This window comes from Pelophylax lessonae (genome assembly GCF_965119305.1).
Source record: "Pelophylax lessonae genome assembly, chromosome: 8".
Taxonomy (NCBI): Eukaryota; Metazoa; Chordata; class Amphibia; order Anura; family Ranidae; genus Pelophylax; species Pelophylax lessonae.
In genome coordinates this window covers 149,390,517-149,410,502 of record NC_138775.1, presented here as the reverse complement: position 1 = coordinate 149,410,502, position 19,986 = coordinate 149,390,517, and the positions used below count along the sequence as shown (strand labels likewise).

At 43.2% G+C, this 19,986-nt stretch overlaps 1 protein-coding gene across 1 annotated transcript in view; it reads left to right on the top strand.

The window, feature by feature from the left end:
* The window catches only part of HMCN1 (hemicentin 1), a 452,754-nt gene that overhangs the window by 408,903 nt on the left and 23,865 nt on the right, over nucleotides 1-19,986 (top strand). Inside the window, exons 98-99 of the mRNA XM_082265585.1 lie at nucleotides 2,819-2,881; nucleotides 16,493-16,612. Of these exons, the coding sequence (XP_082121711.1) occupies nucleotides 2,819-2,881; nucleotides 16,493-16,612 (183 nt within the window). The remainder of the gene's footprint in view (nucleotides 1-2,818; nucleotides 2,882-16,492; nucleotides 16,613-19,986) is intronic.

Genomic DNA, 19,986 nt, shown 5'->3' with positions numbered 1-19,986 from the left:
AGTAAGTGGTAAAAAAAAAAAGATACAAAAACATGGTTCCACGCAGGAGAAAGCCGCTAAAAGAAAAATTCATATAGTGGCTGTTCGCTGATTGAGCTTCTGGCATCACACCATATCAATAACAATATGCCTATGACACTAGGACAGTAGGGGCATAGGCATAAACATAGGGCATAAGGGTGGCATTACCCAAACAACAAGGGAAAAAAAATTAAATAAAAACATTCGCAAGACATAAAGGACATGTGTGTGCAACCATGTGCTCACACGCATCCATACATAAACATTTCCTCCCTCTCTACCCCTTCTTCATTATGAGTAATCAAGCTGCTCCCAAAAAAAAAATCCTTGTTTCAACTGCCTAAGCAGCTCTTATTCCTCCTACTTTTAGAAATAGTGTACTCTTCAGATACTTTTCTTAGATTGTGAGGTAGCACTTTTGATTGCTTTTCTATTGACTAAATCTCTGTTCAGTAAGAATGTCACTAGTGTCTACTGAGAAAATGTTTGGAAAAATAGCAGTTGCCAGGGCTTAGCCTTAGGCTCTGTTGGCGTACCGGATCGTGGGCAGAATCGCCACAATTCAACCCGCAATCCTGAATCATGGCAAATCACAGGACACCTGTACAATTCCCGTCACTTCCAATGGCACCCCAACCGCGGCTCGATTTTTCCATGATTGTCGTCCAATGCATTGTGGTAAAATCACGCAAACAGAATCGCATGACGCCTGACGCCCAACAGAAGTTCTTGTACTTTTATTGGGTGACAGGCATCCCACGATTCTGTTTGCATGATTTTACTGTGATTCGTCGGACGACAATCACTGCCAGATCGCTCAGCGTTTGGGGTGCCATTGGAAGTTACGGGAATCGCACGGTGTCCCGCAATTTGCCGTGATTTAAGATTGCAGGCAGAATCGTGGCGATTCTGCCAACGATCCGGAACGCCAAGATGTGAACGGAGCCTTAATGCTGAGTACACATGATCCGAATATCGGCCTGTTTAACAGGAACCAGCCAACATTTGGACAGTGTGTACAGCTGCCTGTCCATCAGAACCCGGTCCAACAACTGGCTTTTGTTGAAGGGACTCAACGGGGGGAGATCACTGCGCTAACATCACATAGTTAGTACAGCGACCTCTCAGTTTTTTTTTTCTTCCTTTAGTCCACTGGGTTGTCGTGCTGTGGTTTGCCAAGTTTGTTAGCATGCAAAATCATTGGCTGTGAACCTCCTGACCACAGCACAGAGATCTGTGTGTTTTAGTAAACACACAAGTCAGATCTGGCTGGTTCTTCTCCCTGAATTCACTTACTGTTCAGAGGTGAAATCAGGACTTCTGTATACCACCTCAAGAGCCCGACAGGGGAGGGGGTGGTGTGGTTGCCCAACCTGGCTGCCTATATCCTGGCAGCATGCTTAGTGTGCAGATCCTAATGCGCATGCACCCAGTTCAGCCAGCGCTGCGCTCCTAGGACACACAAGCCCACACAAGCTGGATACAGGGTTCTGGATCTGGCAGAGATTTCTTCATCCATATCTATTTAGGCTGAATGAAAAAAAGCATGTTACATGTATGCCCAACAGTAGGAGTGTGGCAGAAACTCCTAATGCTGACCATACACGTAATGTTTTTAGAGCCGTCTTTGTACTATCCTGGCATTTTAGGACCTTTGAAACTGTGATAGGTAATCAGGAAAGGTGCTCAATGGATATTGGGCCTCCATACATAGCTAGGCTCCCAAAAAGTCTCACCCCATAATCAGAAGAAGAAGCAGAATGTATTTTGGGGTGTAATGACACATATGCCCTGCCAGTTGTGAGAAGTTTCTCAGTAAAGTGACAACCTTGTTTTCATTTTTCAAAAGCTTACAATAAAAAAATAAGATCCTCCAAAGACTTTACATGCCTCTCAGCAAATGCCTTGTGTGTCAACTTCCCAAAAAGGAGTAATTTGAGGGGTGTTTATTCTATTCTGGCATTTTGGGGCATCCAAAAATGTTTAGGTAGTCAAGAAATCCAATGAATAATTAACGCCCCTTGAAAATGTGGTATGTGGTATCCCCATACTCTGGAGAAATAGCAGAATGTGTTTTGGGGTGTAATGCCACATATACCCATACATAAATGCTCTGATCATGAAGAGGGTAAAACCTTTTAGGGGACAAGTGGTTAGGTAAGTAAGAAGCCTGGCACTTGGTTTAAAGCATGGATGCTGCTTTGAAGAAATCCAACAACTAAAAGGGTTGTAAGCAAAGAAAAACAGACCTAAACATTCCCAAGGTCCCAAAAATACTGGAATGCACCTTGTGGTGCCTGCAAGTTACTGTATTGGTCTTTGATTCATCTTGTGTTCCTCTGAACTTCCTTTGAACTACAAGCCCATGATGAAATTTGGGCCACAACTTTTTTCCAAAGTTAAATGAAGCTTCTCTGAGTGCTAAGACCTATGTCTATCATTCAACTGTTTAAATGACAGAGCCTCTACTGTTTATTGAAGTTCTGACATTCAAATGGGGCTTAATGCAGTGTTTAATATGAAGACACAGGTACCCTGCAATAGTTTAAGCCAGATGAGGCCTACTTTTTTTTGTAATTCAGGAAAATTGACTACATCCCCAATTCTATGCCTATAGGTTTGTACCCCCTTTTTTACTGTTCAGTCTTTAGAATATTACAAGTAATATTTAAAACTATATTTTAATGAGATTTAACAATTTGATTAAAACGTGTTTATGTTTTCAGGCAGTAGATATCAATATTAATTCATAATTGGTCATTTAACATTTGACATATACCAAAATGTTTTTCCACAGGTGACATTGATGACCAGTGTCCTACTGGATTTAGTTACGACATCTCTGGACTTTATTGTGCAGGTAATAAAAATAAATATATTTTAATTTTGATAAACTCTTAAATTGAACCTATTTTTCCCACTTAAAACTTGAACACAACCTAATTTCTATAATTTTTTTTTTAACAAAGTACAAGGTATTTAAGTGAGTAAAAACACTGTGCAATGATTGTTATATGAATAAAGCCGGCACACGAAAAGTATTCTTCCAAGTAAAATACTTTATTCCAACATGGATAGCGGTGACAACATGACAAATTCTGACGCGTTTCGGCTTTACTCCTTCCTCATAGCATGTGCAATGATTAGCTGTATCTCTTTATTTTACGCTGTATCTGGGTGCATTTTTAGTTATTTAAAATTATTCAAGGTCAGGCTCTCTCACTAATTTTAACTATGATTTGGTGAATCCACAGTTTCCCATTACTTGTTTGTTTCAAAAATGTTAAAATTATTATAAACATTTATTGAACACATTAAACACTCTGGTGTATTGTACCTGAGGGTATTCTCTTGCGGTTTCATAATGTAATAATAAAATGTTATTTTTCAAATAATGTTTTCCAGATGCAAACAAATTAAACGCAATGAAATCAGATTCCTAATTTGATACTTGCATTTGAGTATATGTAAACCCTACTCTACTTTCAATGGTTAATAGACCATTGAAAACATTTTGGTTTATTGGTTGAAAAAGTTAAAAAAGATCTCTTGATTATTTTAGAATCCAAGGAGCTTGTAAGTTACTGTGGACTCTGCAGTGTCATATCAAGAATTTATATCAGTAACTTTTGTTCCCATCTCTTTGCAGACTACAGGACACCCCGCCCATGCTAATGAGTAGATTAGGAGAGGTGTTGTTTAGTCTAAAAACACTTCCTGTCCTAGGATGATATATCTGCTTCTCTTTAGAAGCAGTATGGTGAATAACCGTTGTCAGCCTACAACACAAAGTATGTTACATTCAACTGTTACAGTCACCAGTACAACAGGTTTGGAACATATGTTGTTTATTATATTTAATGTAGAGGCATCTCACTCCTGACAGCCCATGTACTATATTGATAGGAAAAGGGGCCTAAGCCTAAGCTCTTCCCAGGCCACACCCTCTGACATGTTTTGCCCTGCCGATGGGGCTTAATCATATCGCTATGACTAAGTCCCATGGATGGAGTGAAACAGGTGAGAGGGAGTGGTCTGAAAGGAGCCTAGGTCGAGGCCACTTGTCTCGGTATAGTACATGGGCTATCAGGAGCGTGTTGTCTCAACATTAAACATTACACAGTGGGCTTAGATGAGCAGCACTACAGATGCTAGCACCTGGATGTAGTGGATCTTTGGTGCTCAACAAATGAATGACCCCAAGTTAACAAATGATGACCCCATTGGATATTTATAGTTGGCAAAGAGATAAGAATGAATCAATACTAAATTCTTTGAAAGACTTGACATGCTCTATACACCATAATATTCACTGCATACATTTGCCGCATATTTTACACCTGCAAATTTGGATAATAACTTTCTTTTGCCCACGCTAGCATTCTCCATCTACACCTCTTGCTAACTGCAGAAATGTAGGATGAATATAATCAAATCCAGGGACACACATTTAAGCTAATGTTGATAAATATGTCCCTAAATTTAATACTCAGCTTGAGTACTTTAAAGCGGTTGTAAACCGCTGGGCGAGTTTTTTTCCCTTTTCCTTACCTGCAATTTAAAGGTATAATGTGCTAGTTTGCATTGCATACTAGCACATTATTTGAAACTTACCTGAAAACAAAGCATTCTAGTAATACGATGTCACCGCTGGAGGCCGCTTCCATCTTCATCCGTCTTCCTTCCGGGTCTGCGGACTCCGGCTATGTGACCTATAGGTACAAATCAGAGATGGAAGTTTACTTCCACTTTAACTAAAGGATGCAGGACCTTCCAGAGCTAAAGCTACAGACCAATAGCAATATTTGATGCAGACACTAAAATATTTGCTAAAATTCTGACAACAAGGATGAAAACATTAATGGTAGAATGGGTGCATGCGGACCAAGTGGGGTTTATCCCGGGAAGAGAGGGTAGGGAAAATGGAGTAAGAACCCTGCTTCTACTAAATAAGAACAGCACAAATGGACCCCCAATGCTACTCCTGTCTATAGATGTGGAAAAAGCATTTGACAGGATAGATTGGGGGTTCATGATGAATACACTCGAAACGATAGGAATTGGCCCCAGGATGGTCAAATGGATTCAATCCTTGTATAACCACCCAAGTGACAGTAAACATAAATGGAGCTTCATCTGCACCATTTGAAATGCATAATGGAACTAGACAGGGATGTCCCCTCTCGCCCCAGTTATTTGTTCTGACCCTGGAGCCGCTGTTAACAAGAATTCAAAATAAAAATAGTTAGGAATAAAACTTACACCATCGTTTGGGAAATTATATCAGGTAAATTCCATTCCATTTCTCAACTAAATAAAAAAGGAAATAAAAAGAATAATAATGAGACCTCTCTCATGGATAGGGCGGGTGAATATGGTAAAAATAGTTTTATTACCTAAAATATTATATAAATTCCAAATGTTACCTATTCCCCTGCTCCAAGCATATTTCAAGACCCTAAAAACAATGATATCAAAATTTATTTGGAAAAATAAAAAACAAAGTTTACAGTTTTCAGTACAATGTAAAAATAAAATGCAAGGGGGCCTAGCAGTACCAGATGTTAAGAATTACTACAAGTCAATTTTACTTTCATAGGTAATTGAGTGGACAAAAGAAAAAAGCGAAAAAAGATGGGTAGCACTAGAGGAAACAATGAGTGGTGTACAGCTGGGAAAAGCTGTTTGGATTGCAAACCAATTTAGAGATTTAGATTAGAACACACATATAATGACACACCTAGTTTTGAAAAAGTGGGATAAAATTCATATAAAAGCAAACTGAAAGTTTAACTCACCACTAATACCACTAAAAGAAACAAGGTTTCCCCCCCCCCCCCCCCGGGAATGAGGAGTATATCAGGGGATGGATAAAAGATGACAATACATGGTTGAAAGATGTAATAAATGTTAGGGTAATATGCACAATACAGGAGTTGAAACAAAGAATCAGAAATGTTGTTGATTGATGAATGGCGGTATCTCCAGCTGAGGCATTTTGTCATAAAACTACCACAGCCGATAAAATCGGAAGAGAATCTCTTACCTTTAGAACAGATGTGTAGCTCTGTAAATATTAGGCATCACCTGGATCCATAAGATCTTGACGATGCTGGAAGGTCCGGGGACACCGCTATACATTGAGAAATGGGAGAAGGAACTGGGCACACGGGTGGATGATCAACACTTAAAGAAAATTGAAAAAATGGTACTTAGTTAATCGATGGATTTAAACACGAATAATTATAGAAATTGTTAGGAACCTGTCAGGAAGGCTCTGGCAGTGGATGAGTTAAGACTCACAGGCTATTCCGGCCCCACCCCTCTCATCTAGAAAGAGCTCTATTTAAGCTGGATCAGCACACAGGTTCAGTGCTGTCTTGTCTTCAGCTCCTGCCGTTGTTCCTGAACCTGTGACCTGTTTGCTGTTGATTTCCTGTTGACCTTTTGGCTTGTTCCTGACTCCGCTCGTCTGCTGCCCGTCCTGATCCCGGCTTGTTTGACCATTCTCTCGGATCTCCCTTGTCTGTTTACCCGCCTTCGGACCTTGATCGGTTCACCCCTGGTGGGGCGACCCTGAGGACCGCGACCTGGTATCCACACGCAGCGAACTCCATCCTCACCACTAGAGGCTCTGGCGAAAACCGGTGGATACTTAGACTCCGCACCTCAGGCTAGCCTGTGTCACTTACCTTGGGGGGTTCTGTCCAAGCTCCGCCCTCTAGCGGACATCGGGGCCTATCTCTGTCGCCAGGTTACCACCAGCACCCTAACAGTACAAGACAGCCATGTCGGAACCTGCAAGAGAGGCTTCACCGTTAGAGGAGATCGGCCAACACCTAGCAGCCCTGTCTCAAGCCGTGAGGACGCTTCAGGATGGCTATACACAGTTAGAGGGACGATTACGCTCTGTAACCCTCACGGCAGATTCCACTGCGCCATCTGCTCCCTCCTCCGCTGCCGCAACCACAGCACCGGCCTCCAGCCCCACAGTAGTGATGCTGCCACCGGAACCTCGGGTCCCTACCCCTGAAAAATATTCCGGAGATCGGGGTAAATTCCGAGCGTTTCGCAATGCCTGCCAGCTCTACTTCTCCTTGCAACCCCGGACCTTCTCCCTGGAGGCCACCAAGGTGGGGTTTGTTATTTCATTGCTACTATGCGGACCCCAGTCCTGGGCCCATCGGCTCCTTGAAGAGGGTAGCCCCCATTTGAACTCTCTATTGTCATTTTTTGAGGCTATGGCCCAACTCTATGACGATCCACAGCGATCTTCCACCGCAGAAGCTGCGCTACACGTTCTCCAGCAGGGGCGCAGACCCGTAGAAGACTATGTCACGGACTTCCGTCGCCTGAGTTCCGACACTTCCTGGAACGAGGCTGCACTCCGGTACCAGTTCCGTCTAGGCTTGTCCGAAGCACTGAAGGACGAATTGGCCCGGGTGGGCATCCCCGACGCACTAGAAAATTTGATCTCCCAGGCCATTCAAATCGACCGTCGGCTCCGAGAACGCCGGGCGGAACGATCAACGCAGCAGTTTCGGCCAGCCTGGATGTTGCCACGAGTAGCTCCTCCTGTACACTTCCCTTCCGCTGGGGCAGTCTCTCCCAGCCCTGCTCCGGCCGGAGCCATGCCTGATGCCCCTGAACCCACGCAACTTGGGGTCATGCGGCCTGTCTTGTCTCCGGAGGAGAGACGTCGCCGCCAGCTGGGTAATCTTTGCCTGTATTGCGGAGAAGCTGGCCATTATGTGCGCTCTTGCGCAGCAAAACACCATAAGTCTTTGCCAGTCTCGCCCTCCAGTTGTGTGGCATCAGTTACCTCCACCTCCCACTTAGGTTTTCCTGTGTCTTTGCAACTCCCAGAAGGACCCGTCCAGGTTACAGCAATCATTGACTCGGGAGCCTGCAGTTGTTTCATTGACCGTTCCTTTGCGGGGCAGCAAGGCATACCTCTCCAGACCAAGACCCAGGACCTCACTATCTTCCTGGCCGATGGCTCCCACATCAAGTCTGGACCCGTGACCCAAGAAACCCTTCCTCTTCCAATGGTCTCTCCATCTGGCCATAAGGAATTGATACGTTTGGATGTCATCGCATCTCCCTTATTTCCCATTATCCTGGGATTGCCATGGTTGCAGGCACACAACCCGCAAATCAACTGGATCACAGGAGCCGTCCAGTTCCCGTCTCCTTACTGCAGGAACTCCTGTCTACCCGCTCCATCCAAGTCCCCCCAAACTCTGTTCTGTCTCGAATCTGAGCCTGATTTATGTTCTGTTGTACCCAAGGCATATCACGACTTCCTGGATGTTTTCAGTAAGCGGGGAGCTGAGACCTTACCTCCTCACCGTTCATATGATTGCCCCATCGACTTGCTCCCGGGAGCCGAGATCCCATTTGGCCGAATTTACCCACTATCTGAACGTGAGCTGGACGTTTTAAAGGACTATGTGGACGAAAGTCTGAAGAAGGGGTTTATCCGTCCTTCCACCTCTCCGGCAGGGGCAGGTATCTTTTTTGTAGAAAAGAAGGATCACTCCCTTCGACCTTGTATCGATTACCGAGACTTGAATAAAGTTACCATTAAGAACCGCTACCCTCTCCCTCTGGTTCCCGAGCTCTTTCAGCGGCTCAGATCTGCTGTCCTGTTCACTAAGTTGGATCTCCGCGGGGCCTACAACTTAGTCCGTATTAGAGAAGGCGATGAGTGGAAGACAGCTTTTCGTACCAGGTTCGGGCATTTTGAATATCTTGTGATGCCTTTTGGCCTCTGCAACGCCCCAGCTACGTTCCAACACTTTGTGAACGATATTTTCCGGGATTGGCTGGATATCTTTGTCATAGTTTACCTAGATGACATCCTAATCTTCTCTACATCCCTGGAGCAACATCACGAGCATGTTCGAAATGTCCTCGGCCGCCTCCGTCAGCATGGTCTCTATGTTAAGGCCGAGAAGTGTGAATTCGAGCGGAGCAGCATCCCGTTTCTGGGGTTAATAATTTCTACAGAGGGTATAGAGATGGATCCCCAGAAAGTCTCTGCCATCCTGGATTGGCCACCTCCATCTGACAAAAAGGGAGTGCAGCGATTCGTTGGCTTCGCCAACTTCTATAGAAAGTTCATTAAGGGTTTCTCTCATATCATCACTCCCATTACTCAGCTCACCAAGAAGAGTGTTCGCTTTCAATGGACCCCCGAAGCCCAGTCCGCCTTCTTGGTCCTTAAGAAGCTCTTCACGTCAGCCCCTGTGTTGAGTCACCCGGATCCCACCTTACCCTACCTCCTCGAGGTTGACGCTTCTGAAGTTGCTGTCGGGGCAGTCCTCTCCCAAAGACAGGGAACCAAGGACTTGATACACCCAATAGCCTTCTTTTCCCGGAAACTCTCCTCTGCAGAGAGGAATTATGATGTTGGGGACCGGGAACTTCTGGCGATCAAAGCCGCACTTGAAGAGTGGCGGTATTTGCTTGAGGGGGCTGTACACCCTATTCTTATTTTTACGGATCACAAAAACCTTGAGTATCTGAGATCTGCAAAACGTTTGAGACCCCGTCAGGCACGGTGGGCACTTTTTTTTTCAAGGTTTTCATTCCATATCACCTATCGGCCTGGGTCTAAAAATGTTAAACCGGATGCCCTGTCCCGGATGTTTGATAGCCCGAAGGAAACTTCAGTACCTGACACCATCCTATCCGAAAAGAACTTCCTACTTTTATTCACAAATCTGAAGGCCCGTCTTGAGCAAGCCTCTGCCCACATTCCTGGTCCACCGGGAATACCCCTGGTGCACAAAAATGGCTTGTTATGGGTTAAAGACAAGATCTTCGTCCCGGAAGAGGTCAGAACAGCAATTCTGGCTGCCTGTCATGATCACCCTCTGGCCGGTCATTTTGGCGTCCATAGGACCCTTGACCTCCTGCAGCGTTCTTTTTGGTGGCCTGACATGGAAGAGAGCTGCAGGAGTTATGTACTCTCCTGTACCACCTGTTCCCGGTGTAAAACCGCCAGAAGTAAGGCATGGGGCCTTCTCAGACCTCTTCCCATCCCTGATCGGCCCTGGCAAACAATTGCCATGGATTTTATCGTGGAACTTCCACCTTCTGCAGGGTGCTCTGCCATTTTTGTGGTGGTGGATCGACTCTCTAAAATGGCCCATTTTTTGCCCCTCAAGGGTACTCCCACTGCAAGGGAAACTGCAGAGATCTTCATTAGGGAGATCATAAGACTCCATGGGATTCCCAGGAACATCATCTCTGACAGAGGGGTACAATTTACGTCCCGCTTCTGGAAGGCTTTATGTAAACTGTTAAAGATCGAGCTGTCTATGTCCTCAGCCTACCACCCACAGACCAACGGACAAACTGAGAGGACAAACCAAACCCTGGAGCAGTACCTGCGGTGCTTTACCACCTTTGTCCAGGACGACTGGGTAGCCCTGTTACCATTTGCAGAATTTTCCTACAACAATTCCAAGCACTCTGTTACTGGCCAATCTCCCTTCTTCGCTAATTATGGATTTCATCCCTCTTTCTTACCAGATATTCCATGTGAATCCGGAGTTCCTGCAGTCCAAGACACTGTCAACTTTTTTTCCCGGAATAATAACCTTCTGCGGGAGACCTTAGCCAAGGCCCAAACTGCGTCCAAAAGGATCTTTGACAAGAGAAAGAAGGGAGAGTTGATTCTTCAACCTGACGATCGGGTCTGGCTTTCCACGGCTAATCTCCGCCTAGCCTGTCCGTCCAAGAAACTGGCTCCCAGATTTATTGGTCCATTTCCAGTTAAAAGGAAACTCAATGATGTGTCCTATGAACTATCCCTACCCGATACCCTTCGGATCCATCCCATATTTCATGTTTCCTTACTGAAGCCCGTGATCCCCGATAACTTCCCTGGTAGAAGTTCAGGTACCCCAGAACCTGTGTTCGTGGATGGAGATGTGGAGTATGAGGTTGAGGCTGTGGTGGACTGTCGAAAGAGAGGCAACCAGCTACAGTTTCTCATCAAATGGAAGGGTTATGGTCCGGAAGATAACTCCTGGGAGCCTGAACGGAACGTCCATGCTGCGGACCTAATCCAAGCATTTTTTCGTGCTCATCCACAAAAAAGGAGCTTGTTGGGCACCCGGAGGTTGCCCTTAAGGGGGGGGCAATGTTAGGAACCTGTCAGGAAGGCTCTGGCAGTGGATGAGTTAAGACTCACAGGCTATTCCGGCTCCACCCCTCTCATCTAGAAAGAGCTCTATTTAAGCTGGATCAGCACACAGGTTCAGTGCTGTCTTGTCTTCAGCTCCTGCCGTTGTTCCTGAACCTGTGACCTGTTTGCTGCTGATTTCCTGTTGACCTTTTGGCTTGTTCCTGACTCCGCTCGTCTGCTGCCCGTCCTGATCCCGTCTTGTTTGACCATTCTCTCGGATCTCCCTTGTCTGTTTACCCGCCTTCGGACCTTGATCGGTTCACCCCTGGTGGGGCGACCCTGAGGACCGCGACCTGGTATCCACACGCAGCGAACTCCATCCTCACCACTAGAGGCTCTGGCGAAAACCGGTGGATACTTAGACTCCGCACCTCAGGCTAGCCTGTGTCACTTACCTTGGGGGGTTCTGTCCAAGCTCCGCCCTCTAGCGGACATCGGGGCCTATCTCTGTCGCCAGGTTACCACCAGCACCCTAACAGAAATGAACTTCAAATGCCTCGCTAGATGGTACATTACACCAGATATAGTACATAAATATTGCATGGATAAATCTAAAAATTGTTGGAGATGCTGTGAAGCAACAGAAAACATATGGTGGGAATGTCATAAAAAAAAAATACTGGAGAGAAGTATTGATAAAGATAAAATAGATCACAAACATAGAAATTCTGGAACACCCATGGGCCTGTTTATTTCATTATACAGATAAGCCAATAAAGAGTATAAGAACTTAATAATTCCATACTTAATGAATGCAGTGAGAAGTTTAATCCTACAATTTTGGCAAAAACAAGAGTGTCCATTAAGAGACGGGGGGAGAAAAGTAAAAAGTAGATATAATATGGAACATCCACGATGTAGCGAAAGGGCAGAGAGGAAAGAATTGTCTACTACCTGGGAAAGTACAAAAGGACAATACAATATATGGAGTTAATGGGAGCTTAAAAAATGAATAAGGAGAGGGAGGACTGGAGATGGAAGGAGGGAAAGGGAAATCGGGGGAGGGGGGGGTATTGGGATTGGAGGAGGTTGCTGCATATTGAAAATGTAAGAGGTTGAATAATTTGTTAATTTGTTTTGGTTTTGTATTGTGGAAAACTAATAAACATATTATAAGAAAAAAAAAAAATAAAGATGATTTTTTAAAACTGGGGCAGCATATCTTCTGAGTACTGTACAATGTTTCACAAAAATGTCAGATTTCTGTCAGCCTACCTAGTTTGAAGTAAGATACACACCATAAGAAAAAGCAGAAAATAAATTCAGTTTGAGACATGATCATTCGATTTTCGTATAGTGGGTCAATGCATGGGGGAGGAGAGTTAGAGAAAAACAGGCACCAAGATCAGAAGGATATACAATAGCTATTGTGACAAATTCCTAAACCATCACCACCACCACCAAAAACTCTCAGTCAGTATTTGCCTGCCACCAAAGACAAGAGATGGTGTCTTTGGCATGATCTGGTAACTGGCATCATATGTCCATGTGCTGCTTTTTTCTGTAAATGCATAGATCCCAACTGCACCAGATCCTGCAGAACTGTCCTAGTATTTCAACAAGATTCCAATATCCTACTGCTGCAAGACATGTCCTGCCTCTAGGTGCTGAAAATCATTCCAACAGGCAGCAGCAGCTCTATGCAAGTACTCTTAGGTGGAGTGATGTCCTGTCATTCATTACTTTTATAGATTAAGCACTGATGTCTTTAGAGCCTTTAGAGTCTTTAGAGCCAGGAAGCAATGAAGGACAGTGAACCTTCCCAATGACACCAATACAGGGCCCTTTCAATTTTCTGTCAGTAAATTTTAAAAATAAGTAATCTTTCTCCATCACTGATGTGCGCTGATCAGGCCGCACTAATGGGCACTGATGAGGTGGCACTTATAGGCACTGATGAGGTGTCATTGATGAGGAGGTACTAATATGCCATACTGATGAGCACTGATAGGTGGCACTGATGAGCACTGATAGGCAGCACTGATGAGCACTGATAGGCAGCACTGATGGGCACTGACTGGCAGCACTGATGGGCACTGATGGATGGCACTGATGGGCACTGACTGGCAGCACTATGGGCACTGTGTGTGGGCACTGATGGTGGGCAATGTTGGTACTGATGGTGGGCACTGATGGTAGGGACTGTGGGCACTGTTTTTTACCTTTTCTGTAATCAGGGCACTGATGATCAGTGCCCTGATTACCTGTCCTAGACTCCCCTTTGAGGACGATCCGCTGATCGGCTCTCCTTGCCATACACTCTGACATTGTGAGGCGAGGAGAGCCAATAAATGGCACTTCCTCATTTACATGTGACCGGCTGTGATTGGACAAGCCAATCACACGGGTAAAGAGCCAAGTCATTGGCTCTTTACCAAGATCGGGGTCACGCCATCATATGACGTCGTCCCAGAACGGGAGCCGCACCGCTCTGCCGTCGTTTTGATGGTGGGTGGGTGGGCGGGAAGTAGTTAAGCTACATATATAAAAACATTAAAAAAAAGCCCTTATAATTGAGCATTATGAATACATAATGTACATTAACTGTTAAAGTAGAGTAAAACTATAGGCAAGACTTTTTTTTTGATAGAGTAAGGCAGGATTTTAACCCCTGACATTTTTTTTTTTTGTTATCTGTGTCCAATTGGGGAGATTTACCTTCACTTCCTGTTCCATAGCCAAAACTGGAAGTGATAGGAAATCCTTGCAAATTAAAATAATTCCTTGGGGCCCCCTAGGTCACAAGAACTAGTGTTGACATTGTAAGATTTCCCCTCTATTACGTTTCTGGAGATAACCCATAAATAGAGTTTTTCTTTTACTTTCACTTTGGGTGATAATGCTAAACTGTACAAATAGACCCAAACAGCAATAAGAACCTAACATGTTTTCCAATCCCTCTCTGCTCTGTTGAAAACAAAAAGCATGTTTTGCATTTAGTTATACTTTAAAGCTTTTTTGAGATGTTAGTGATTGGGTTTACATACAGTATAAAAAGTGTCCAAGTGGCAGGAAAAAGAATACACAGAGGCCAAGGTTGTGTCAGGTAATATGGGAATCTTTGCCAGTTTGAAATTGAGTTTGGAGCTTGTGTACAAATTGGGGGGAATTCAATAAAGCTGCTGCACCACTTTTCTGGTGTTAATCCCTCTTGTTAATGTATTGGGCCAAATTCATGAAGCATTTGCGACACTTTTGGTTTTAACAGCGACTTGTGCACCAAATTCAGATAGCTTTAAAATGCGCCACTTTTATATTGTGTCAGATTAAATGTTCCAAATGTAAAAGTGGAGCTAATTAAGACCAACTCTCTTTGGCGTATAGAGAAAAAAACTAGCTCACAGATTTTGTGAAAGTGTCTCAAGTGTTACAAATTGTAGACAGGTATATGAATTTGGTAGATTCTTTTCCACTTTTAGAACGCATGAGAAACACTTTCGCAAAATCTGCCTGCGCAAGTCTTTATGAATTCCAGGGATTGAGTGAGTGATGCATGCAATTATATGAATTATAGGCTAAGATTCATAATGGTTTTCTGAATTGGGGTGAGAATGTATGCAGATTGATGAACTTCATAAATTAAGGTTTTCTTGATGGTCTATGTAAAATTTAAAATTAATATTGTTGTGTTTGGTTTATCAATAGATTTTCAGTCTTATCCTGTTAAAAGTAGAAAAGTATTTTTCAGATCAGTTAGGCCCCTTTCACACGGCTCTGTTCTGTCGACGGAGCCGTGCTGCTCAGAGGGAGATCAATCTGCCGACCCCCCTCTGAGCAGGCGGATGACAGCTCCGTCTCCATGCTGTGTGTGGAGACAGAGGTGTCAGATCCCTGCTCTCATCTATGGGGGAATCGAATGAGAATGGACTGCCTGTCTGTTCTCATCCGATCCGATCTGCCAGACGGATGGAAAATAGGATTTCCATCTGTTCAGATTTGAGGGACAGGATCGGATCGGATGTCAGCGGACATGTCTCCGCTGACATCCGATGCCCCATAAAGATGCATGGGGCATTCATTCAGATCCGCCTGAAAAACTGACAGGCGGATCTGAAAGGTTCACAAGTGTGAAAGGGGCGTTACAGTTGTGTGTTTAAATGGTTCCTGTTCAATAAGAGATTGTTAATTTTATATATTTTTGATGGATTATTCTCGTATATTGTTTTTTTAGTATTTTATTATAAAATAAACACTTTTGGGATAGTACCATATTTGTTATTGTTTCAGCATGTTGTGCATTTTTAGATGCTTTTCTGCTCAACCCAGTTGCAAAGAGTAGCTTTCTGAGTTCCTGTAACTTGTCTGTCAGCTAAAACCAGTTTTGACTTAATCTTCTGAACTTTTCATCAGCAAGGCATAGATAGAACTAACTCTTACTGAATGTTTTATGTAGCATTTTGTGTAAATTAGAAAGTGAAAATTCCAGATCAGCAGTTACAAAAATGCTCATACTTGCCTGTCTAGCACCAATAATTGTGTCACCGCCATAATCAGAGATGACATTTTTCCTCATTGTTTGATGTGAACACTCACTAATGCTCATAACCTGTCTCTACATTATATTTTGCATTTGTGTTACTGACACAAGATTGGCTGAATAAACGATTACAAATAAAAGCAGGTGCTCAGATGTTCCTAATAAATTTTGGCCTATTGGCCCTAATCTGACAGCAGCCCACAATCTAAGGCTCCATGCACACTGGCTTAAAAATCGCTACCTCTAGAGGGGTTTTGTGTTTTGCCTATAGAAGCAGCTCAATGTTATCCTATGTGTCCATGCACATAAGGACAATTACAGGCATATTTTAATCTCAACGTTTAGAAGCAGGAAAAAAAAACCTTCTGGTTTGCGATTCTGATTGGAGCTTTCTGGCAGAAAAAACACAAATCTCTTCTAATTTCACCTAAACTATGTACAAAAAATGCACTTTGTGAGCATTTTTTTTTTCTGCCAAGTAAACTGGTGTTTTTTTTTCGTTTTTTTTTTTAAGTCAAGTGTGCATGGAGCCTAATGAGCATTTTAGCATGCAGTGTTGTGTGATCAAATCTTTAAGATTTTGGTCAACATTTTTCATGTAAGCTTGCAAGGAATGAATGAAAGATGTACATACTTCTTTAACTGCGCCTCTGTTAATACAATAGTGCTTTCTGGCAGCATTTGGCTTGAAGTTATGTGGAAAACAATTTAGTTACTTTAGTATAAGCCAGATAGTTGCCATCTAAGCTTTTCCATAAAAGGTTTTATGACAAATATTTTTTAAATACTTCCAGATGATGATGAATGTGCCATTAACAGTCCGTGCTCACAATCCTGCCATAATGTTATGGGGAGCTACTACTGTTCATGCCCTAAAGGCTTCATGACTTCACCAGATGGAAGGACGTGTCTTGGTAAGCTTGATTTCATAAGTGTACTTTCATATCACATTATAGTCCATTTTAGTTATAGCTCATTAGCTTTGTGCATATAAAAGCAGTTTCCATACCATGTGTGGTTTGATTCACAGTGAAGGAAAATGGTAAAAGAATAAGCTCAGTGGAAACCTTATAAATATTGACTTTATAGAACTAATCATATGTGCTTACATGAACATGCAATTGTATGTGACTGTAAGCATGGTAGCTAAATGTATTTAAATACTGCATATGTTTGATATATATAATTATATTTATATGCTTACTGTATATGTTTGTTATGTATAAACATATACATAAATACTGTATATGCCAATCGATCCAATCAATTTCCAAACAAATATATTAACTTCATTATGTGGTGGCACAACAAAGCACAGTGAATGAACCTCAGTTTCATTTCTACAAGTGGTTTTTGGTATACTGGATTCTAGGGGGGAAGTGGAGCTCCTTTGGTGTATGTACCCACTTGTGGAGGAATTTGTGTATACAGTATATGCTGTGTACAGCCTCTAGCTAGTCTTTAAAGTGTGGCTGCCTCCCACAGGAAATATTCTTTATTTTACCTGGACACCTCAAAGAAAAAAAAAACTCCCTTGACAGTGGGTACCCTTGGTGCTGGGGTGAACTACAATGCAGTAGAAATTACTTCATTTAATACTGAAGCCATGCCATGGCTGCTGCTATCCAGTGTGAGTTATTTCCTGTTTATTTGCACAGTATAAATTACAGGTAACACCTGGCTGGCTATGTTGTTTGGTGTTTTTTCACTTAACAAGCTTGCTGGCACTTGAAGTCCTCCTACTATGTTGGCTTATATGCTCTGGTGTGGGGGTGGATGGCTGTTGTGAGGTGGGTAATGTGTCATGGTCAGATTTGCTGGCAGGGAGGCGGGGCTCATCCTGTTTTCCCCCGATTACTATGGAGCTGTCAGGATTCTTTTGATGATTGGAAACCACCTCTTTATCGTGCAGCCTGCTTCCTTCTCCCTCTGCTGCTACCACCACTCTGTATACAGTCTAGGTCTCTGCCTCCACTCACTGTGCATACATACCAAGTGTTCCTGCAATGCATTTGTCTCCTTCCCTGTTGTGCCTCCTGCTGGGCTATACTGGGGATATGCCAGGTTCTTTGCGGGAGCATGGGGGGTGTTATGGAAATGAATGGGGCTTGGAGCATAGAAATTCACTCTGTGCCCTGAAAACTTTGCTGCGCTGAAAAGCGCAGTTGTGGATATTAATACGCGCCATTAATCCCTTGTACTGACAAGTACAATGTACAGCTCTTTTTTATAAAGGAATTCAAGCTCTGGGCAACAAAGAAGGAAACAGGCGCACACTGTGTCAAATCGATGCCAACTGAAGAATTCTCTGCCTTTAGAGCAGAGCCTAGGTTTATTTATAGTCAGAGAACAAAATAGGGTTACAGGGGTGGTGGCATCAACACAACCAATCACAGACATGTATACTTTCAAAAGTACATTAGGAAAGGGGAGTGCATTTTTACGGAGAAACATGGCGTGTGCATGAGATTCCAACTGTCAAGTGAAAGCGAAACAAAGCACTATTACTAAACATGGCGTCCAAACACTATCATGGATTCTCATGGACTTGCCCACGCTAATTCACAAGCATGCACTCCCGTAATAACCCGTTAGAGTGAATCCTATATAATATAGTTCATAAAAAACATATTTGATAGTGATCATGCTACTGTTCCAGTGAATGAGACTTTATCTGCTGGACAATAACAGCAGTATTTCAATCATACAGGTCAAGCATAATAGAAAGCTACCAACCATTAATCCTGGCAAAAGAGCAGATATTATCAAAACAATAAGAAGTCCACATCACAAACATATCCCCGTTGGTGAATACCGGGGGCCCCGGCTGGCTGATATACATTTGTGCGGTGGAGTTCGCCTTGCACTGCCATAGATCTGGACCTGCACTGCCGATAGGGATGATAAGACTACAAGTAGCGTGCAGTCTCCATTTAATGGAAGGTTTCCAGAATTACAGGTCTTTCCTCAATGCCAGTTAAAGCCATATTCGCTGTGCATAGCAATTACTGGTAAACTGACACTGGGAGACATAATGGCAATTTAAATAAAAACACATCCTGAAAAATGACCACAAAAATATTAACACAATTTCCACAACAGGTGAAGATTTTATACAGAGGGCTTCCGTTTGTGAATTTTTTGATCCAGAGCCCTTCCTCCAGCCTCAGGGTTCTGAAGATATTGGGGAAAGGAATGTATTTTATTTTATTTATTATTATTTTTTTAAGAAGAGCACTGCTATTTTCAGTACCCAGGACAGACTAATATTCTGCCAGGAGATCGCTCCAAGTGGACTTCCAGGAAGTGTGCATTATGGAAAATCCCCCAAGAAGCATAGATCAGCTCACAATCATAGGAAAGGGTCATCTTGTTCTGCCAGAAACTCTTCCCTATGCAAACCTGGGATGGTCGCCTGTTGGGTCTGTTCAGCTCTAGTATTCTTTAAGAATTGGTGGGTGGGGCATGCCTAAAGGTGGCAGGACATGACAGGCCAGCAGATGTGCAAAACGTAAAGATTTACGATAAAGACATACAAAAAGAAGGCATGTGATAGTAAGTCAGTAAGAAGGCTTGAGTGTTGCAACCTGTGCCTTTCTCCTTAGTATATACATCTTCCATGACCGCAGCAAGATCCTGGCCAGATAGAGACAGTGGGTCTCACTCATCAGATTCTGAATTAGCCAGAGGCGCACTCTTTAAAGATTTCCCCATCACTAACATTATCTGCATTCTTCCTTCCTGACATCCTTTTCTCCTGATATTTGAAATTCAGGCTTAGGCCAATAGAAAGTACAACGTCTATCACAGAATTGCAAAGTTATTTCCAAATTGACAAAAAATTTCAGATTTTTGGGACACCAAAAAGTTGCATAAAGTTGGTGCCACTTTGCTTAGGCTTGTGCCTCTCATCACACCACCATTAGAAAACTCATTGCCTTTCAAGGTTCCTATGAAGCGGGAGATTGAACGGATGTGAGAGGATATATTCAGCAGCAGGGTTGTCCTATAAGCCATATTTAGCTTTCAAATCTGTTGCAGCAGCTCTCAGTGTGAGGTTAGCTGATGTGGAGTCTGGTTATTTAGAAAAGGTGAAAAGGCTTACGGAATCATTTCCCTACCTAGTATCTAGGAAAGGCGGCAGATTTCATTGTGGAAGCAGCAATCAATCAAGTGAGGATGACAGCTTGACTTACAGCTCACTCAGTCACAGCACAAATAGCTTTGTGGTTACAGCATTGATTGGTGGACAATGCCCACTACTCTATCCCGTTTGATTGAAACTTTT